The sequence below is a fragment of the Borostomias antarcticus genome (genome assembly GCF_949987555.1).
Source record: "Borostomias antarcticus genome assembly, chromosome: 13".
NCBI lineage: Eukaryota > Metazoa > Chordata > Actinopteri > Stomiiformes > Stomiidae > Borostomias > Borostomias antarcticus.
Window position 1 is genome coordinate 9449309 of NC_140246.1, and position 22365 is coordinate 9471673.

Here is a 22365-nt window from a genome sequence, read left to right on the forward strand (position 1 = left end):
CAGAGAATTATTTTAATGATATTAAAGTGTGTTGATTTGGATTTGTGTGCCGTAACGTGGTAAAGCTTTTATTTTTGGGGGGAGGGACAAATGGATAAGATACTTATCAGTGCGCGGCCTCCTGAGTGTCGAGCTCAGTGACGACGATATCTTGTTTGATTCTTTTTGTCTGTCTGAACCTATGGATAGATATACTCGGTATTCTACTGCATGGGCCTTCCTTGCACCAGCTCTGTTAGCCACTCTGCCTGTGTTCCAATAAAGTCTGTTTGTGACTCAAAACTCAGCCTTAAACCCTTTTACTGTGTTTTGGCAGATCTACCCAATCATGCTATATCATAATGTGTGTGTGGGGGGGGGGGGGCGCAGAGAGCTTGTGTGTGAGAGGGTGCGCCAAGAGGGTGTGTCTGTTTATCTGGCTCTAATTACAAGGCCACAAACATGCTCATTTCCTCACTTCCTGCACACGGACCTCCTCTCAAATGCACAGAGCTCATACACACACAAACACAGCTCAGCCCACACACATGCGTATACCATGAAAACTCTAGCCTCAGTTGCCCTCAATCACATACTTAAAGATGCCTAGGTGCCAGATGTGCCCTCTGTCTCCCTCCCTCCCTCTCTCCCTCCTCTGTCTCCCTCCCTCCCTCTCTCCCTCCTCTCTCTCACTCTATCTCACATACACACAATCATGCTACACACTGGGTTCAACAGGTTCTGTGCTGAAGCTGGGTGGAGTGAGTGACCTGCAGCCAGGCTGCTCAGTCCCGTGTGGCAGGCAGCGGTACCGCGCCCAGCTGCCCTAAGGGAGCTTCCAGCAGGGCATATGGCCTGGTTCACAGGCAGCTTGTCCGTAGAGCTGCTTACAGTAACTGGTAGACCTGAAAAACCGGTAAACATATTCTTTCTCCCATCTAACCTGAAATGAAGAAATGGTCAAGACGGTAGATGCAGCCAACAGTCCTCCATAACAGTTGAACACAAAAGAAATAGTTCGGACATTCAGGGACAGTTGACTGTAGAGAGATCCCTCCAAAGGTTTCACTGGTCTGTTGTTTCACCAGTTGTTTAAACCATGGTGAATTATTCCCCAGAGATGGTCAATCATTATTAGTAATCTTACTCTCTTTTCACATTCCATAGTAAATGCCCTGCTAAGAATAACACAGACCTCCTATTTAACTGAAGTCATGTATATTACTCTCTTTATTTAGTGACACAAGAAACTGTGCAGGAAGTAGGTACATGTAGAGTGCATTATCGTACTGAACAACACTACAATTGACGTTAGCGTTTAGAAAGAAGCAAACCAAGCTGTTGTATGTAACATACAGTAGCAGCAACTTTGGAGGAGTGTCAAAAAAAAATCTAACTATAACCATTTTCATTTTTGTCATGTATGCCTCTTGCTTTGTCATGGCCTGTAAACTGTAGATACATTTCCCGTTTGTGTGTGTGTGTCTGTGCATATGTGTGTGTGTACAGAATACTTCCAAGAGTTACTGTAGATTAACTACAAAACCGGAGTCTTAATAAAAACAGTCAAAGGACACATATTTCACCTGCACAAACATACTCACATGTCCATCGAACTATTACACTGGATACTTCAAGAGATATTGTAGATGAACTACAAAAACCGGAGTCTGTCACAAACATTTCACCCATGTGACTACCATTACTTATGTGTGCACGCACCGTAACACATTCATGTGTTATACAGTACACTTCAAGACTGTAGCATAACTACAAAACCGGAGCCTCACAACAAATTAAAACAACTTAAAACGGACAAACAGGTTTCACTCAGCCATCAACGCAAACATGCATCTCTCTCTTTTTCTCGATCACACACACTCTCTCTCTCTCTCACACACACACACACACACACACACACACACACACACACACACACACACACACACACACACACACACACACACACACACACACACACACACACACACACACACAGGGTTATTACAGGGTTATATGACAAGGTAGACAAGCAAATGAACAAGAAGCATTGGTTATGATGACGGTTAAATAACATTATAAATGCAAGAACAGCATGTCGATCCACAACAGAGGGACTGAACAAGAAACATTTCTGGATTTTGTGGGCTGTGGTGTTTGTGTTTTGGACACAGCATGTGTTCACCCATCTCCTATAGAATATCACTTCTCTCAACCCCTCCTTGTTCCAAGCAGTAAAAGTCAACCCACATAGTGTGTGGTTTTGTGTGGGAGGAAAAGTCTGTGAGGTATAAATACCCCTCGGACTGCTCTGTAGCTACAGTAGCATGGCCATGCAGATCACTCCTCTCCAAGAAACAATTCTGGCCTGTTTTCAGTAAAGTAGCCTACCATTGCTCAGACGCCATTTCACATGCTACATTACAGTACACCTACAAGATAGTATTCCCTAGGTAGAGCCTGGCACAGTAAGAATATATCTCATGTGAGAGGCATTAGTGTAACTCTGAGAGCATTATTTGTTAAAATATAAAATTATTTGGTTAATCGCTTTTCATTTTCCCTAGTGGGATTGGTGACCTACCTTTAGTATACCCGTCAAATGTAGCACTAAAGGCTGTGTATGCATACATAACTAGAATCAATGCACCATACAGATGGGCTTATCACAGATCATTACCATCGATATACATGTAAATGACAGGAAAAGTGCTTTCTGCTCATGGTGGTAAGCGATGCAGCTATACAAGACACCCACTTCTTCAGAACCTGCCAGGGGCCTCATTTTTCATTGTGGATACACCCTTTTTCATTTACACCTGATTTTTGTACTTGCTTTTCTCCGCAAATAATGTGATGTATCATGCCAAAACTCAATGGGAAATATTGTGAGATATATACACAATATTTACCATTGAGTGTTGTCATGATACATCACATTATTTGCGGAGAAAAGCAAGTGCAAAAATCAGGTGTAAATGAAAAAGGGTGTATCCACAATGATAAATGAGGCCCCAGGTGACAATACGCCGGTAAACAAACCAATCAAAAAGTGCGGTCTCGGGTGACAGACAGGGTAAGACTTCACAGATGGTTTACGATCACGATGAACTTATTAACCCGCTCAACATATCAACATTATCGTCGATTATACGGAGTAACCCAATGACATCGGCTACATCCGTTTCTTTTGGGGAGTGAGAAGAAGTAGGCTTCCTCACAAGTAGCTGAGTGGGTGGCATCAAGGTGAAAAAATGTCCGTCCTTGCCAAATGTGCCAGCGTCCAACACATTCAACACAACGTGTCACGCTCTTGAACGCTCCTCTATTCAATCTGATTGGTTCAAAGTAGCATAGAGGTATACAGAGTTTCTTGATTCATAGGCAATGTAGAGACTTGAAACGGTGCATTGGAGAACAAAGAAGACTTGACAGTCAGGATAGCCCTGGGAGGGATAAATAGCTCTGTGGGAGAGGGTGTAAGCTATATAAGCTCATGTGTGTGTTTAATGAGGGTGTGTGTGTGTATACGTGTGTATGTGTGTACCACCACACCATGCGACATGTCAAACTCGTTTGTCAGCGTTCTCCGTTTGGCCAGGAACTGCGAACCAACCGGCTTTGCAGCTCCATTCACTCTGGCTGTCTAATGTAGTCTCCCTGCCACGTCACACACACACACACACACACACACACACACACACACACACACACACACACACACACACACACACTTTAATAGGCCCCCAGAGGCCTTCAGTCCACCAGGTAGCAGACTGGAGGAGGAGAGGGGGGGGGAGCTGAGAGGTATCCCGGAGTTAGGAAGTTTCCTTTAGCAGTCCCAGCTTCCGGAGGGCTTCCCTGCGCGACTCGTCCGTCGCCCCCCGTCCGGAGAACTGCACGGTGATGCCCTGGGAGCGGAAGGAGGGCGCCGACTTGGTGATGGACTTCCTCCGGGCCTCTGGGGAGGAGCCCAGCGACATCTTTCGGTGGGGGCTTGGAGCCTGGGGGCGGGGAGGCCTGGGGGCCAGGTTGGGCGCCGGAGATCTGGAGGTCCACGCTGGGCTGTGTGTGGTGACATCCGGGGTGCAGTGTGCCGCGGAGGAGGGGGTCACGGTTCTGGTCTTGCCCCCGTAGGGGTTGAGCTCGCAGGGCAGGGCGTCTGGCTTGGATGGGGCCGGGGCGGAGGCCGGGGGGGAGGCTGGAGGTGGCACTGCTCTATGGGAGGCCAGGATGTCCGGGAGGTCACTCGTGACCACGGGCCCGGAAGTCATGACCTTGGACTTCCCGCCGTAGCTGTTGAAGTCGCTGGGCGTGGCCAAACCCGCCGGCTGGACCTTACCATCATGGCCGCCGGCGGAGACGGCAACGGCGCTCCTGGAGGTCGCGGAAGGGTGGACCACGATGCTTTTCCCACCGTAACTGTTGAAGTCCAGGGAGGCCACCTCAGGGGGCGGGGAGGCTGCGGAAGAGCCGGACGTCTCTGGAGGTGGAGGGTGCACCTGGATGGTTCTACCGCCGGCACTGCTGGGGGGGTCCGCTGGGGCTGGCGTAGAGGCAGGCGGAGGGGCGGAGGTGGGGTTGGGGGTGAAGGTGATGGACATTCCGCCGGACTTGGCTCTGTTTCTGGTCAGGCCCAGCATGGACAGGGCCTCCATCCTGGACTTGTCTGGGGTCGGGTCCCTGAACGACACGCTGCGAGTGGGAAGGTTCCGGGCTTTCTGCAGCGCCGTCGACTGAGGCTCCGCCGTCTCCGGAGGGTGCGACGTCCCCGACAGGTTGGCCAGCATCTGGGCCTGCCTCTCCTGGATGTTGACGCTGGTCAGCGATTGGCCGTGTTGCTCCTTGTTGCCTCCCAGCATCAGGTTAATGTTGCCGGGGAAACGGGTGGGTTTGGTGGAGGTGGGCGGGCCTTGTTTGGCTGGTTGGTCGGAGTCCAGGCTTCTGCGGCGAAGGCGAGACGCCGAGATGATGTTGGCGGCCTCGCCTCCCTGGTTCTCTGCGATCTTCTGGGCGATGAGGACGGGGGTGGGGACGGAGCCCACCGGGTGGTAGGAGACGCCGTCGTCCGCAGAATCTGATTGGCTGCCACTGGGGAGGGGGGGGTTGTACTCCGCGGGGAGGTAGTCTACCGGCTCCCGTTTTGGCCTTATCTCGATATGGCTTGCGGGGTTCACCGCCATACTCTGGAAATCTGCAGGAGGGAGAGAGGCGGATAGGTGAACTTCCGCTCCCACTGTCGGGAGGTGTGAATGGTGTCATTTCCGGGAGATTATCTACAGTGAAGGTGGAAAGCAGGCTCCGCTGTTAGCGGCAGGGTGCTCGTACCTGGCACGGCTGGGTTGATCGGCACCTCTTTGACCTGGGCTGGCCCTGGCTCTGGTCGGACCAGGTCTATGATGTCCTGGTCTTTGGGGTTGGCGGGTCTGTCTGCCCGGTGGGGCGGAGCGCTGGAGTTGGGGGTGGACGTCAGGGCGGGGGGTCCGTCGCGCCCGTCCACGGAGGTGTCCCCCCCCGAGGGCGGCACCTCCCGTATCTCCAGCTCCTCCTCCAGGGAGTCGATGGTCTCCTCGAAGAACAGGATGCACTCCTGCTCCTCCTGGCTCAGGAACTGCAACGCCTCGTCCTCCTGCAGGGGGCGATGGAGAGCACAGTGTGAAGCGGCATATCAGTGGCAAGCCTACTGTTACTGTATGGCTGCCAGCGTACATGATCTCACAGCGCACCCTGACGCCTTCTCAGGCGGCCTGGCCACATAGACCAAACCCAGATCTGGCCAGGTTTAGCAAGAGCCTTTGCCCCTCAATAATCACACTGAGAGCCTCTCGAACCACCCGGATGCTGTTTCTCACAGGTGTGTCTCTGCATACTGTACATGTGTGTGTGTGTGAGAGAGAGAGCGCACGAGAGAGAGAGAGAGTGAACAGAGAACACAGGGCTGCTTGTTCCCATACCCCTGCCTTCCACCCCCTCTCACCCGCTCAACTTGGCTTAATAGACCCCCGCCCCCAGGGCCTAAACAACCAGCCCTCCTCATCCTCCTCCCCCTCCCTCAACCTACATTTCTACCTGGCCTTCTTCACAGACCACAGTCCCTGAATGCCACACAATGGGGGATCCAATAACAGCACTGCCTTGGCTGCAGGGTGACTATTGATTTTTCCACTGCACCCTTGGGTCTGTGGCAGTCAAGATAATGCTCTGAGTCAAAAGGCCCTGAGCGTCAAAGCAGCCTGTTTAAATTCAATCCCGATTGGTTCAGGAAACAGGCGTTTACCCTTACAGCCTACGTGATGACGCCCCAGATAGCCTGGCAGTCCTTCCAGGACCGCCATGGTGAACAGGGTTGCCATGGTAGCTGGATGCTTCGCCTTTTTATGTAGAGACGTGGTGACAGAGAAGACCTGTTTTGCTCGACATCAGTCATCTCACACACACTCACTCACCCACACACACACACACAGCCCTGCGACAAGACCCGGCTGAAACCAAACTGATGCGATGGAGGACAATACGTGACGACTTTGGTTGCATGTAGGAGCAGAAAACTGCAGCTCAACCGGTTTCACTGTTGTGTGTGGATGTCATCCCCGAGGCGAGCGAGAGGATTAAGTAGTTCAACCACTCTTCATTTCTCATTGACGGACACACAGAAGGAACATCCTCTGACTGCTTTGTTGTATAAACAGAGCACAGTAGTGCCTTGTCAGGGTGAATGGTAAGAAGAACTACAACGATGGTCTAGATGACATAGGACATGACAACTCCATTGCCATGACCGTCTATAGATGTTCAAATGACAGTTGCTACCCAAACAGAACAATTCTAGAGTCAAAAACACCAAGCCGTCTCACGGTCATATTATCATATGGAGTAGTTTATATGAAATCACAATATAAAGCAAACAAAGGGCTACCTGAGATATAGAGGGAATAAATTATTAACTGATGGTTTCTTACACTCATATTTGACCTCGTCCGGCTCTGGGAGTTTCTACGGGCATCATCGTGACCCCCGTTGACCCCAAAGTGGGGATAAGGATTGGCCTGCCTATGGATGTCCATGGTTACTGGGTCAAAGGTTGAGGCATGTCATGGAGGGTCTGGAAACGTTGCTGGTCTCCTTCTGAAGAATCATCTAGCTACTCCAGTGTCCTCGAAAGCCTGGAAAGGGGGTGGGGGCATGAACATAAATGGTTAATTAAATCACCCTAATCCACAAGACTGCACTTGCACAGTCTGTCGTAGGACAGAATGAAGTGCATGAAGTGTTTTACAAAATATCAACATTATTGCTGAGCCGTGTTTGATCTAGCAGGAGCTTATCAGACACAGTACATTCACTTACTTTGCAGAAGAAACATATGCTCTCTTTCTCTCCACACACTTATTCAGCAAAAAGACATCCCTCCCCCCTTTAACATGTATTAAATACAAAATGTCGAACTGGCTGACCCTTAAACCAACCGTCATAATCTCAACAAATCCATCAAGGTCATAAATGTAAAAAGGTCGTCCTGTTTGCCTCTCCACATGACTGAGTAGTACCCACCAGAAAGGACTTCCCCCTCTCTCCACCTTCACCTGTAGTAGCAGCGGCTATGTAACCAGTTTGTCCCTGACTCTAAAGCAGGCTACCTACACGCACTGTACACAGAAGACTTTGTGATCTGTCACTGCATATAGCCCTATGCACAGCATCACGACGACTCGAAGCTGATAGACGAGTTATTCTGGATCAGGTATGTTTCTTGGTAAACAGGCTCCACCAGACAATCCCTCCTTGTTGAAGACCTTTAAATAAACTGGGGCTCTGAAAACCAGTGGTAATTTGTAAAGAGGCAACTTGAGCGTCTTTCACATTCATTCTTGGCCAAATTGTGTTGCTTGTATAGGGCTATTCAAAAAAGTTATATCATATTGCATAGATGAGCCGTGAAGCCTATGAGTCAGATAAATTATTTTAGTTAGTCTTTAAAAAGTGAAAGATAACCTGTTACACTGGATAACTTAGCCTACCTCTGCATCACTCATATTAATTAACAAAAAAACAAAATCCACAAAGAAAAATTATCAATACCCTCACCAAAGTTCGATCGTCCACGCAGTCCGAGCGTACTTGGCAGACTCCCTGTGCGTAGTGTGTGGCACGTCCCCAGTTCCAGATCGGGCATGAGCGCAGCAGCGCACAGAACTCCACCCAACGCGCTCAGTGTTGGCTTCATAGAGGTGAGACTGCCCACTACGCTTTCCAGTTATATATATATATATATATATAATAATTAAATAATTAATAATATCCACCATCCCATATCAACTGGGTTAAACTTGCTCACTTTGCGGGAGATTCGTTTAGGCCAACTGGTCACATCTTGACATGATGCCTATTAATTTGCGACTGACTTCAGTCATTCCAGGTCCTTATAATAATGTGCTCTATCGTGCACAAGATGTGAGTTCAGACAGACATACACAACTGAACTCAGTAGCCTAGCTACTATTGCCCTGCTGCCCTGCCGTCACTTTTCCCAAAATAAAAAATGTGGTTGACTTTTGAGGACTTTTATTGTGATAGTCCCTGACCGGAAGTCAAAACAGTCTCGTTACAGAGCATGAGCTGTAAAAACATGGCTCGAATGAACTTGTGTAGCCGAGTCGTCCAACTCTCCAGGTTGACACTTCTGACAGGAACACACTCACTAAGCACGCAAACTCAAACGGAGCCGCTGACTGTCAGAAAGCAAAGCAATGGGATAAGGTTCGGATAACGATAGGAATTTGCTGCCTGTCTTTGCTAACTAGCTAGGCTACGTTATCGTAAACTTGCTAGCAGTAAGGTGAATGACCTAGCCAGGTTAGCTGGATTTGCATGCATTGCATTGGACAGGTAGTTAGCAGATTCGTCGAGCGTCAGATTATGTTACTGCAGCTCTATAAAAAATTATGTGTAATGATAATTTAACTTTATATCATTTTTATTTTAATAAGGAACCTGTGTTTGCTTTTAGGAATATCACACTCAACAATCCCAGAAAGCGGAATGCGTTGTCCTTGTCCATGCTGGACTCATTGCGAGAGGACATCCTGGCTGACGTAGACAGTGATGACCTCAGGGTTATCATCATAGCAGGTAATAGTACTACTGTGAACAAGAGACCAGATTTCCTCTAGGAATAGCTGTAGTGACAAATGGGACCAGCGAAGGACATCTTTGTTTTTCCTCTAGCAGATGCCCATCTTTCCTAGCTACAGGTTCATGTTTGTTTGTTTTTGTGTGGCAGCGAAGGGACCTGTATTTTCCTCTGGACATGACCTGAAGGAGCTGACATCAACACAGGGCAGAGAATACCACACCAAGGTCTTTCATGCCTGCTCGGAGGTGAGGTACACACACACACACACACACACACACACACACACACACACACACACAGTCATTCGTTCACTCATCCATTCTCTCACACTCACCTTGTTGCTTCAGGTTATGACCTTGATACAGGACATCCCTGTGCCTGTGATCGCCATGGTCAATGGGGTTGCCACGGCAGCAGGTTGCCAGCTCGTTGCCAGTTGTGACATTGCCGTGGTAACAGAGAAGTCAACCTTCGCTACCCCAGGGGTCAACGTTGGTCTGTTCTGTTCTACACCAGCCGTGGCCATAGGGAGAGCTGTACCCAGGAAGGTAAACACCTCAGCACACACATGTACAGGTAAACGCACACACAAAGACAGCTCTATAAATATGTGTTTATTTCAGGTTGCCATGGAGATGTTGTTCACAGGAGCGCCGATCTCGGCCAAGGATGCGCTGCTGCACGGGTTGGTCAGTAAGGTGGTGCCAGAGGACCGTCTGGAGGAAGAGACGTTGGCGATAGCCAGGCGTGTATGTCAGGCCAGCCGGCCAGTCGTAGCCCTCGGCAAGGCTACCTTCTATAGGTGTGTGTGTCTGTGTGTCTGTGTGTGTGTGTGTGTTTTACTCCGTATGCTCTACCCCACAGCTGCATCTCATCAGAGAACTCAACCCCTCTTCTTTCTAGTTGCATCTTAGAAGACATTAGGATTTTAATTTTATTAGATATTCTTCTATGTAAAAAAAAAGTTCAGTAACCTTATTGTCTCACAGATACTGTAAGGTGTTTTACATACATTTAGCAGTTTGCTGAGTTTCAGTATTACTGTATAATCTGGCATGTAAAGACCTTCAGGAATATTGTTGTTTTGGACTGTGCATGTGGTGGTTTTCCACTACGCCATTCATGATGTCCCGTCTTCATCTCAGACAGATGGCCCAGGGGCGTGATGCGGCCTACGCCACTGCCTCCAGAGTGATGGTGGACAACCTGGCTCTCATAGACGGTCAGGAGGGCATTCGGGCCTTCTTTGAGAAAAGGAAGCCCGTGTGGACAAACAGAGTGGAGAAGGCCCATGACTGACGATTAATTGGTAGCCGGACTGTGTGACAGCACTGCTCCAGGGTCTACCGTTGGGCTGGAAGGAGAGGAAGTAGACGACTGGGGACTGTACTCTCTGAAGCGGACTGGACTTTGAACAGTCAGGGAATTCTAGATACTGGTGTTTGGTAAGTAAAGAATCATGTCAGCATTGTGTTGTAGCAGTGTGAAGGCTTTGTCCAACAGGGGCAAGAGAGGACTGGGAACTGTTTTGATTAAATTATAAAAGATAGTGCTCGACTTCGTATGTGCTTTAACATTTCCTCCTCACACACTATCTGGTTCACTATGAGATAATTGCATCACTAAGAGTAATGACCAACAGTTGGCTAGGACTCAGGGTTGATGCAGTTTATACTGTAGTGCATGAATAAAAATGGTTATAAACTGAAAGAGCTCAAGCATTCTGTTAAGTCTGGTAATATGTAGAAAGGGGTAGGCAATGGTTCCTCTTAACTTGATTAAACATGTTAGCTAACACTGAATGCTGCTTCATTCTCTCTCTACCGGAACTCCTCTGCCTCTCTTACCCAAGCTTAGCTCTCCTATGCCACCTAGTGGCGGACACAACATTCCCCCTTACTTGCTCCCTACTAGATTATCAAAACTACATTTCAAATAAACAAAAGGTGAAACAAAAGAGGCAGTTGTGGCAATACTTTGAACATGACTGTAGCAGCTATACTATTTCTTTAAGGCAAAACAAAGTATTCCCAACACTTCACAATCAGAAAATAACAGATTTCTATAAGTAACTGTTTCAACCTCAGTACTATACTGCATCAGAATAATTAAACATTACATAGACTGTCTAATAAAGTTGGTCAGTACAGAACTAGCCCTTTTCTTTAGACAGTTTCTTTGAGAACAGTTTTTTCACATGTCATGTTGCTGTTGTATTTTTTTCAGCCATTACATTGTTCATTTTTTTTATTTCACACAGTCTTACACATAGGCAACTGTGATACGTACTGTTACAACTGTTACGTAGCAATTCAGATGAGGAGACACCGGTCATTGTGTGAGCTGTTGCACAGTAGTTTTGCAGGAAGACTTCCAGAGAGGCTTCCAGCTCTTCTGCGTTTGTTCTGTAGCTATCCACTCCTTCAGCACCCTATTCCATCTTTCTATTGCCGTTACCCTCTCTGAAAGGAAATCACCAAAAGCATTTTCTGCCAGAGGGACAGATCCAAAATACCTGCTGGCGCCATCTTGAAAAATTAACTGTTGAACCAGAGCACATGTAGTACAATCATGTATGAAGATACTTTTTCGCGCAAGTCGACCATGAGGATTTTCGATTCTGAAATCAGTTTGACACTATGACGTAATTTTCACACACAAATCAAAAATGGCTGCCATCCAGTAGAGTGAAGACATAACTTTTGAATGGGAAGGTAAGATGTGGTGTTTGGGGGTTGTTAAATTAAAGAATAAGCCTACTATTTTGGACTTTAGGGCCTATTCCTGATCTGTCTGGCATGAACCTGACACATGGAGACTATAAGTTCCCTGATCGTCTCAGTATTGAGCTAACCACAGTTGTTCTGCAGGCACACACAGCTACAATGGAAGTCAATGGGCCAGTGAGATGTCGGGCTCTGTTGATCATGAGTTGAAAGGCAAGCATTAGCCTACAAGAGGGGGCTGCGTTGCTTGACTCATGTAAGAGGCGCTCATTAGTCAGCTGGTAAAGGTTAGAATCAGGCCCAGCCTGGCTGATGAGACAAGGAAGAACCTTGAGATTCTGAGAGACAGTCCCTCCCAAGAATCCCACACTGCTGCTCATGTGGCATTGGAGGATGATGCTGACCTCGAGCCTCATCATCAACTTCTTCACCCAGGTGGAGGCCAGTGACATGGCAGATTGCTGGAGAGACTTCCTGACAGATGCACTCTTGCAGAATTTGTATAGGTATGGGACTTCTGGGCAATGCTGACACTCCATGTTGATCAGGTCGCCTTCCTTCATATTGACTTCACTCAGTCTATCACGAGCAACCCCTACTTCAACATGGCCTGGGACATGTAGATCGACTGTACAGGGAACAAAGGCAGCAAAATGAAGTCTGGCTGGCTCTCCATCCTCTAGAACGAAAAGCAGCTGCTGGTGCCCTCCAGAAATGTGAACAGTGTGGGCCAGATTCGGGTGGCTCACATCACCCTGGCCAACTGAAAAGAAGCCAAGAGGTGTAATGGGTAGTGCGTGCAAGACCTGGTCGCATGCACGCATAAGTTCGACTCCTTCCCATTCGACTCAGCCCCACCCCCCCTCCGCACTGTAGTCAGCCATGCCTCTGATGCACTCACTGTGGACTTCAACTCAGTCTGTGCTGTGGGAGAGCAGGAGACAAGTTCTTGCGAGACCGGGTGTTCAGTAAGAATACCTCCCTCCATGCACGCATCCCTCTGCGCAAACGCTTAACGTTTGCCAAGGGGCCGTTCACAGAGAAGCCCGGGGAGGAACTCAAGAGGAGAGCTGCTGAGATGGAGTGGAGCGCAATCAAAGCAATGATTGACCTGACAGAGGTCAGTCAACTTGTGAACCTTCCTGAGTTACTGGAACATTGTGTTGTCGAGGAGTGTGTGGCTTTATTCAACTCCAGTGGCCCATACAGTAAGATGCAGAAGAGCAAGCATCCAGAAGCTCCCTCTCAAATCTGTAGATCTGCAAGAACCCTTCATTGTTCTTGTCAACATGATGATGACGAGCGAGCGAACGAGCCCTTCGGGTACAGGGTCACATGTTCCCAACACGCATCGGTCCAATCTTCACTGGCTCTAATTTTTTTTTTTTTTACTTTTCTAACTTTTGCCGATATGGAACTTTTGCTTAGAGCTATTTACCTCTAGATTGTGTTTACCGAGGCTCATGCAGATTGGTGAAATTACTAGGAGATAGATTTAAAGCGTTTTTCATAAAATCCACCATGGCAGGAAATCCAATATGGCCGAAAATGAAGCCATAGAGTGCGTGGAACTCCAAGGATCCAAGGAATCCAACGGTTCCTCATTTTTTTAAAAATTGGCCATACCATTTAAAAGTTCATAAACGTACCTCCTACTTTGACATGTTGGTGGTGCTAGAGACAAGGTCGTGGGACTGTCCCTGATCAGTGTGCCAAATTTTACAACTTTTTTTTACCATAGCCTACGGTTCTAGTGGCTGCCATCGACTCCAATGGCAAAACAAGATTAATGATGATGATGATGATGATGATGAAAATGAAAGGTAGAAACAATGTTGGCCCTGCAGCTTCGCTGCTTGGCCCCTAAATACAAGAGTCCTACCCAGCCCCTAATTATGGAAAAGACCTGTAATAGCCTATCAATCAGTGTGTGAGTCAGTCAGGCTTAATGCTCAGTATCAATTTACTAGATCTCTCTATTTAACACACATAGAGCCAGGCTGGCTAGGCCAGGCATGGCTGTACAGACCAGCAAACAAGTAGGCTACCCTCGGTCAGGGGCAGCCAGTATAAGATGCTTACTGGCCTCTACTGACAGCCTAAATCACTCCCTGTTTGTTTATGCTGGCAGATAAATATAATAAATGTTGTTCCCTCTTGGTTCTGATCCTCTATCCTCTGATCCTCTATCCTAACAGGAGAGCAGTCAGAGATCAGATCAGCTTTCCACTGCTGCAGGGTGTGGTGTTACTTAATACACATCAGAACAAAAAGGGATTCTACAAACTGATTAATGATTTATTACCGTTCGCGCTGGGCTGAGAGTAATATTTTCGGTATGTGCGTGGTTCTGCGAAGCTACGTAGGCCACCATAGAGTTTGTACTGTACCATTTTTTATTTATCTTCACGCTTAATCATCTTCTTATGTCAGTGAGTCTATGGCAGCCTATAGAACTGTCTGGTCAAAAGTTGTGGAATCTGGGAGAGTCCCATGATCCTCGTCACCAAGTCTCATGTTGACACCTCGAACACTAGCGCCACTAATGTATCAGTTTGAGATGCGTTTATATACATGCAACTGTATGCCCTATTTTCAAAAATTAGATATCCTACTCTTGATTTCCTTGGCTCAAGTGTTCACCCTATGATGTCATTTTACGCCATATTGCATTGTCCGTCATTTTTTATTTTATGATAAAGTCTAAAGAAGGCCTTAATTTTTCTCCTTTCTTCACCAAAATTGGCACACGTGATCTTCAGACCAACCTCACTAAAGTTATCACATGGATTTTTGAATTTTGAAAGCATTCGCTCATCCCAGCTAATTGAAATTGGCGGTGAAGCCGCCAAATAGGAGATGAGGTCATATCTCAGCAACGTTTGATGGGTATCAAAACCAAATTTGGCATACTGATCAGGGACAGTCCCATGACTACTTTCACCAAGTCTCATGTCGAAACCTTGAACACTGGCGCCACCAATGTGTCAAAGTTTGATGTGTGTTTATGCTGAACCATATGCTTGATTTTCAAAATTGAGGTAGGCCTACTGTTGGATTCCTTGGATGAAGCCAAGTTCAACGCATTCTTGATGTCATTCCCTCCATATTGGATTGTCCACCATATTGGATTTCATGAAAAAGTTGGAAAAATTCAGGCTACAATTTCTTCCTAATCGTCACCAAAATTGGCACAGATGGTCTTCAGACCAAGCCTCACAAAGGTCATCAGATGGGTGAGCAGGGCGTAGGGGTGAGCAGGGCGTAGGGGTGAGCAGGGCGAAGGGGTGAGCAGGGTGAAAAGGGGCAGGACCACAACACAAATACCCAGGATGATTTTTGTAACTTCATAACTTTTGTAACTTTTCTGTTTTTCATTGCGAGTACATAGGAGTTGTAACACTTCCCACCGACCACCACTGCTCACAGATGTACAGTATGTTGACACAACACAAATCATAATGTGAGTACCTACCTGTATCCATGTGAGATGTATCAACGTATTAGTACTGGGCGAGAAGAAATCAGAGCTGAGAGGGTGTGTACTTCTGTTACATCTTCCCTCAGATGGTAGACTAGGGAGGGAGGGAGGGGTGCAACACAGCCTGTATACACACACTAGAAAAACCAACTGAACTACAAGTGTGGTGACTAACAGACAGTGTCACAAACAAAAACACAGCCCTATGCTTCACTACACCTACCTAGTGGTTCACACAGCTGAGCTGCACAGCTAGCTAACTAATCTACCCAGAACCTAACCTATCTGCTACAAAAAGGATGGGGGACATCCGCTCGCTTCTAGCCTAGTGTATTTAGACAAAATTAGACAAAACCATTTGATGGTTACTTATGTGATGTAGTGTAAACCCCAGGGTATCTTACCTTGCCCTCTACCTTTTTATTTTTTATTTCAGGACCTCAAGGGTCTTTTATTTGCCACACAGTGATTGACACACAAATACACACAGTGAATGAGCGACGACAACCACACACAACACACATGCATCTGCGGTCGCTGGTGGACATTTTTCTTTGCATTTCACCCATCCCAGCCGTCCTTCCTCGAGGGGCAGCAAGGAGCAATGGGTAGCCAGGGGCATCAGAGGACCAAGTCCTCGGATAGTGTTTTTTTGTATTTTGTAAATTAAAGCTTAATAAAAGTGTTAATATGTACCTGTTATTGAGGTGTTATTGCACCCTATAGCCTAGGCCTACTAAATGGGATCTGATAGCCTATAGGGAGAAAGAGAGAAAGAGAGAGAAACATTGCTGCTTTCTTATCTCTCAATCACTGTCTGTTAAATTTTGTCCACTTAGATTCAACAACATTGCACATACTGATGAAATGCATTCATGGGCGGAGGTCTGTGCTCACCAAGCACGCTTTTTAGTTCTCTATAAGGTCACAAGTCCATATCTGAGTGTTAGAGCTAATCCACTACTGCATTGCTGTACAAATGTTGGCAAGGGGACTCCAGCTAAACATTCACAGAGAAACTTCCTACAATGTGTCCTAGTTGTCTAGGGTTTGGCTTAGATCTGGGTGTGCTCTGAGTCTAGGGCACTCCCTTTGTTATAGGAGTAAACCAGGGCAGTAGCCCATATCTGGAGACCTGCAGAGAGGCAGACAGATAGGCAGGTTGGGAGACAGAGAATCTGACAAACATTACATTACAGTAATTTAAGTAGACACTTTTATCCAAAGTGACTGATCCGAATCTGACAAGACAAACAGACAGAGAGACAAACAAACAAACAAACAATTAAACAGAAAGACAGAATTTGACAGACAAGCAGACAGGAAGGCACTGGCAGACAGGCAGACAGACATACTACCTAGAGAGAACTGAACCACAGACTCCACCACAGCTCTGGGCGTTGCCTCACTAACCTACTAATCTACTTGCTCCTGCTCTGCTCTAACTCCTACCATGTCATTTCCTTTCCAGATTCACTACAGCACATGTGGTTTAAATTCACCTCAGCCCACTTTCTCCTCTCCTCTTTCTTTCCTCTTTGTTGCAACATTGTTACATTGATTTATTATACTTTATCTTTGTTAAGTGTTTCCGTGTCACTACATGGTATATGCCTACTAATAGGCTATAGCCGCCTAATATACTTTTGGCTCATTGCGAGCGCGTACACGCTCCTCCACATTATAGAGTGTTAATACAACGTAATGACATCACAGCGGCAGCTCAGATTACTGTAGTCCCGATCCCTCTTCCTCATTCGTTGTCCTGCTTCTTTTTTGCACCGGCCCGCTGGACGGAGACGAGCTAGACGAGAATGTCTCATCAAACGGGCATACAAGGTAGATACTCATCATTTTATTCCTCAGATTCTAACACACCACTAGAGCACACCAAACAGTCTTACATTAAATATGGATACAGTCAAGAGAAACCTGTTGTTTCTGTCGCATCAGCGACATTTATAGCCCCGTCGGGATGGCTTACACAGTGCACTTGCGAATGAGAGGAATTCATAGCAAGTGTTTGCAGCGATGCGCTGAATATGGTTTTAATATGGTAAGCAGGTCAACTGACCGATTGATCGTTCCCATTTCACTAGAAGTGTTGTCGCCTGCATGAGATGATCTCCGACGCAAATCGGTCAGATTTGAAGTTTCAAAGGTCCTTCCCACGGGAACAGTCGGCCGTCTGTTCACCCTAATAAATCTCTGTTGTGCGATTGTGGACGTTTCGGTGATTAACCTTGACACAAGCGGGCCATTTATTTATAGTTTAATGGTCACATTTGAGGCTCCACTCTATATCAGCATCTCTCAGTAATAATCGCATCTATCGTAGAAAAGGAGGCTATAGCCATTATGATAGACCAGTAACCCACAGTTATTTTGCCAGTTTCTTTGTAGAATAGCACTTATGTCTCAAAGTTAAAAGTAGCCCATCATAGCTCAAATAGGCTACTGAGGGGCAAATGTGTCCATTCTACGTGTAGCTGTTTACAGTGTTCCCTCTGTTAGCCGGCCAGTGTCTCTCTCTCTAATCAAGTGACCGTTCTCGTCTCTAGCGGCGGGGGAGGTGAGGGATGTCTTTGCCAAAGCGAGGAACGGAAGCCTGCGTCTCATCAAGGTGGTCATAGAGAATGGTAAGAGGAGCTGATCACCATGATTGATCAGACAGCCCGTCACTGTATGCAGAACTATCAGTCCCTGTGTGAGTGGAGAAGATGAGTGATGTGGAGAGGGGGTGGAGCCAGCCTGGTCAGCTGATGGCTGTGTGTGTGTGTGTGTGTGTGTGTGTGTGTGTGTGTGGAGAGGGGGGGGGGGGGGCGTGGTCACAGAAGTTCAAGGTGGTTTATTTGTAATATGTAGCCTACATGAATATTGTACTGTGCAAGGCTGCCTGCTCACCAAACCACCTCCACTACCTCCTCCCTCTACCTAACTATCCCTGATCATGAGCTAGTGTCTATCTGACCCTAACCCTGTGTGTGTCCTATCAATGTGAACCTAAGCCTGAGTTCCTGTCCCTGTTCCAGAGCAGCTGGTGCTGGGTGGCACCAAGTCAGTGAGTAAGAGTTGGGACCAGGAGTATGACGGCTACATCCTGCCTCTTCTGGATGACCAGCTGCCCTGCTACCTCCTCTACCGCCTGGACTCCACCAACAACCAGGGCTACGAGTGGATCTTCCTGGCCTGGTCACCTGACCCCTCACCCGTCAGTATACTCGCAATGAGCCAATGGTAGAACAGAACACTAGATCGGCCGGTATTCTGATCCGGAGTGGATGCTGGATAATGAAACTCATACCTAGATGAGGGGGCAACATAATATTATTTGTTATTAGAGTGTGTGTGTGTGTGTGTGTGTGTGTGTGTGTGTGTGTGTGTGTGTGTGTGTGAATGAGTAGAGAGAGAGAGAGAGAGAATTGGGAGAAGGCTTGGGTTCCGCAAAACTGTGGAGTGACTGTCTAGCCGAAGAGCTAGCTCATTGTGCTAAATAGATATATTTGCAATTCTAATTTGCTGTTGAGCTTTTCAAACAGAGGCTGCTGTCTCTTATCCAGCAGAAGGCATTAGATATGGCTCCCAAATCCTAACCACACCAGTAGTAAATTTGTTTTTTGGAGTTTGTCTCTAAACTCCCAATTCTGGTTTATCAGGCTACAGTACGACGCTCTGCAATAAAGTTAAGTGATTCTCCCTTTACACAGGTGCGCCAGAAGATGTTGTACGCTGCTACCAGAGCCACTCTGAAAAAGGAGTTTGGTGGTGGACACATCAAAGATGAGATCTTTGGAACATCAAAGGTATGTTGAGGGCCTTACCCTGGGATACGGTTCCTCTGTGGGGGTGTTTCCAGGCAGACCCCTCCTCACGCTGCTCTCTCTCCCCAGGAGGACGTCTCCCTCAGTGGATACAGGAAGTACCAGGCCTCCCAGGCTGCTCCTCAACCCCTCACCGCTGCAGAGGAGGAACTCAGACAGATCAGACTCAACGAGGTAGTGACACACGCACGCACGCACACACACACACACACACACACACACACACACACACACACACACACACACACACACACACACACACACACAATATGATCAAGGACTGAAAAAAAGGACCTAGTCAGATGCATTAGTCGACAGTGAGAGCGTACAGTCAATGGCCGATCAATAGTGTTGATTGATTTGTTGCTACAGGCTAAACAGACAGATCGTTGGCCTGGGTTCGCTGGTCTGCCTCAATGAAGCCAGCGAGGAGATGACATCACAAAAGACTAGTCTCTTTGTACAGTAGCACGAGAGGATGAGCTGCCATAGTAACTGATTCTCTGCGGGGAATAGTAGACTCAGCTCCAACGCCACCGGTCTCTCTTAACAGGCCTGCATCCAACACATTTCACACCAACACACTGATTCTCCATAAGTAGCTAACTCTATAAAACTGTAAAAATAGGCTGGGGATTACATACCACACCAGACACATTTACGGGCAACGCTGTTTGTTGTGGATACATACCACGGCGCTCCATAAAAGGAGACGGTCTGTCTCCAGTTGCCTATAGGCCCGTTTCAGAGAGCCAGCCCACCAATGGCAGCGCACCAGGAAGCTAAGTGTCAGGTCAGCAGCATCTGTATGGGTGGATGCAGCACTAATTACGTGTGCGGACTAGAGGGCTTTCGCGTCGTCATTATTATTCATTCGCTGAGAGACGGCGCTTATTAAGTATATGGATGAGAGGAAGAAAAGCCCCAATCTAGGCAGCCTCTACACCCGCAGAGAGCACGGCCCACGTCCACTTCAATCTCTGTCCATCAAGCTTACTGCTACATGGCATGTCAGGCTGAGCCAGGCCTAAATGAACAGGCATCACTAATCCAGGATGTACATCTGTTAGTCAGTTCTCATTGTCTCATGTTGAGGATGCCCAGTTGCTCTGTCTACACATTCAGTACCCCTCTCATGGCTGGCAGTTTATCAGTCACAAAACCTGATACGAAAAGGGCTGTTTGTTTTATATTTTCTTAGTTTATCACTTGCTAATTATTTGCAACTCAAAGTTTTACCTGGCATTTTCCCAAGGTGTGATCAGACTTCCTCTTTCAGCATTGGTCAGTGGTCAGCCTGCTCTGAGACTGACTGGGTGATATGACTGAGGGTATTGTTCACAGGAGGGACTAGGTCCTTTTTTTCAGTCCTTGATCATATTGTGTATGTGTGTGTGTGTGTGTGTGTGTGTGTGTGTGTGTGTGTGTTTGTGCGTGTGCATGTGTGTGTAGGTGCAGACTGACATCAGTGTGGACACCAAGCAACAGACTCTGACAGGAGTGGCCTTCCCCATGCAAAGGGATGCCATACAGGCCCTGGAGCAGTTCAGAGACAAGAGGATCAATTACGTCCAGCTGGTCAGTACCTGGCTGCAGTGTGTGTGTGTGTGTACTGTATATGGTGCTTGAACCTTCAGGGTTATTTACAGTAGCCTATCATCATCATCATCATCATCATTATCATCACACCACTCCTCTACCAACAGGAGATAGACTTCAGGAATGAGTCCATCAAGCTGTCCAGTACTGCTCCCACCGAGCTGAAGGAACTGCCCAAGAGGATTCCCCTGGACGCGGCACGCTACCACTTCTTCCTGTACAAACACAACCACGAAGGAGACTATCTGGAGTCCACAGGTAGGGCTCTGGTCCTCTGATAGAGGAGCTTTAATAGGAGGGGGTTAGAACATTGTTAACATTGCTAACTCCTATGGATTTGTGTGTGTGTGTGTGTGTGTTTGTGTGTGTGTGTTGCAGTTTTCATCTACTCCATGCCGGGGTATAAGTGCAGCATCAGGGAGAGGATGCTGTACTCAAGCTGTAAGAACCCTCTCATTGAAACTGTGGAGAACAACCTGCACATCCAAATCTCCAAGAAGGTAGGATGCTGGACAGGCTTGCTGTGAAGGGAGTCGAGATAAATACTGTATCTGTATCTTGTGAATACTGTGCAATCTACACTTTATATACAGTTAATGTCTATACATGATGCACTCTTTACTGTATGTCAATGAAGGAAACGTACAATGTGTGTCGTCCCATCCCCACTAAGCTGTGTGTGTTCCTGTCCCAGATGGAGATAGACAACGGGGATGACTTGACAGGAGACTTCCTGTATGAGGAGGTCCACCCCAAGCAGCATGCCCACAAGCAGGCCTTCGCCAAGCCCAAGGGCCCCACGGGGAAGAAGGGGGGCCGCAGGATCACACAAGCGCCGGGGAAAGGGGCTGCCGATTAGTGTGTGGGGGGGGGGGGGGACACACACCCCTTCTTGTAATTCTGAAATGGAACATTCCGCAAAGTAGTGATTATAAGAAGCCTTTTTTTGTGAATGATTCCTTAACACTCCTTTAACCCTTTAGACAACCAGCTAGACTGAACTATGCACTCAGACCAGACACTTAAAAGCCATATTAACACACCACCCTATGAGCTAACATTTTGTAGCATGTTTGACAGTACTGTGCTGTATGTTCATGACCATATACACCAGAATGTAGAGCTAGAATAGGTTAGAGGGCTGTTTGAAAATATTTCCCTTTAGCTCATACCTCATACATAATGTTTTGGCCTGTCGGTAAGGTTAGATAAAGCCGTGAGAAGCCCAATGCTTTTATATGGTATGATAAATGTGTGGAGCAAGGCTATTCAAGCTAGTTTAATTTTAATACAGATTTGATGAATATTTTGCTGAGTAGAATATTTTACTGAGTAGGAATAAGCTAGAAATCTAGCATCGTGGTACTGTATGCAGTGCACAACACTCATGTCCAATGTTCTTTTACTTTTACAAATCGTATAGAAAATATTTTTCTATGCCTGTAAGGTTGTATGTTTGAATGTGCATTTATTTCCTCTCAGCATTCCTAACCTAAAGCTGGAACATTAACAGTTACATTTGGGATAGTTGTTTTTTGGTTTGTTTGTTTGAGAGGTCCTGTTCATCAATCAGATTTAACATGTTTCCTATCAGTGACCCATCCCACAATTTGCAATGAGTTTGTG

General features: G+C 47.0%; 3 protein-coding genes across 4 annotated transcripts; 2 read left to right on the forward strand and 1 right to left on the reverse strand.

The window, feature by feature from the left end:
- Positions 1-3797: 3797 nt before the first annotated feature.
- Positions 3798-7043, reverse strand: proser2 (proline and serine rich 2; the record flags this gene model as incomplete). Its single annotated transcript, XM_084447751.1, has 3 exons — positions 3798-5173; positions 5308-5608; positions 6939-7043. The coding sequence occupies 3 exons, from the start codon at positions 7041-7043 to the stop codon at positions 3798-3800; spliced, it is 1782 nt and encodes a 593-aa protein (XP_084303877.1).
- A 1548-nt stretch (positions 7044-8591) lies between these two features.
- Positions 8592-11360, forward strand: echdc3 (enoyl CoA hydratase domain containing 3). Of its 2 annotated transcripts, none has more exons than XM_084447815.1 (6): positions 8592-8736; positions 8987-9108; positions 9260-9357; positions 9460-9660; positions 9736-9914; positions 10262-11360. In XM_084447815.1, the coding sequence occupies exons 1-6, from the start codon at positions 8606-8608 to the stop codon at positions 10305-10307; spliced, it is 777 nt and encodes a 258-aa protein (XP_084303941.1). In that variant the 5' UTR covers positions 8592-8605; the 3' UTR covers positions 10308-11360. The 2 variants fall into 2 exon arrangements, with proteins under 2 accessions (XP_084303941.1, XP_084303940.1); XM_084447814.1 differs by having other exon boundaries at positions 10258-11302.
- A 3773-nt stretch (positions 11361-15133) lies between these two features.
- Positions 15134-21598, forward strand: twf1b (twinfilin actin-binding protein 1b; the record flags this gene model as incomplete). The annotated part of the gene is made up of 10 exons (XM_084447752.1): positions 15134-15301; positions 17128-17158; positions 17881-17958; positions 18352-18530; positions 19027-19122; positions 19210-19314; positions 20593-20718; positions 20847-20997; positions 21118-21239; positions 21434-21598. The coding sequence occupies exons 2-10, from the start codon at positions 17134-17136 to the stop codon at positions 21596-21598; spliced, it is 1047 nt and encodes a 348-aa protein (XP_084303878.1). The 5' UTR covers positions 15134-15301; positions 17128-17133.
- Between the last annotated feature and the right edge of the window lie 767 nt (positions 21599-22365).

Coding starts and splice junctions, on each gene's coding strand:
- echdc3 (XM_084447814.1), top strand. CDS start 8,606: ATGGCTCGAATGAACTTGTGTAGCCGAGTCGTCCAACTCTCCAGGTTG. Junction 9,109..9,259: donor CAGGGTTATCATCATAGCAG/GTAATAGTACTA, acceptor TTTGTGTGGCAG/CGAAGGGACCTGTATTTTCC. Junction 9,915..10,257: donor GGCAAGGCTACCTTCTATAG/GTGTGTGTGTCT, acceptor TCTTCATCTCAG/ACAGATGGCCCAGGGGCGTG.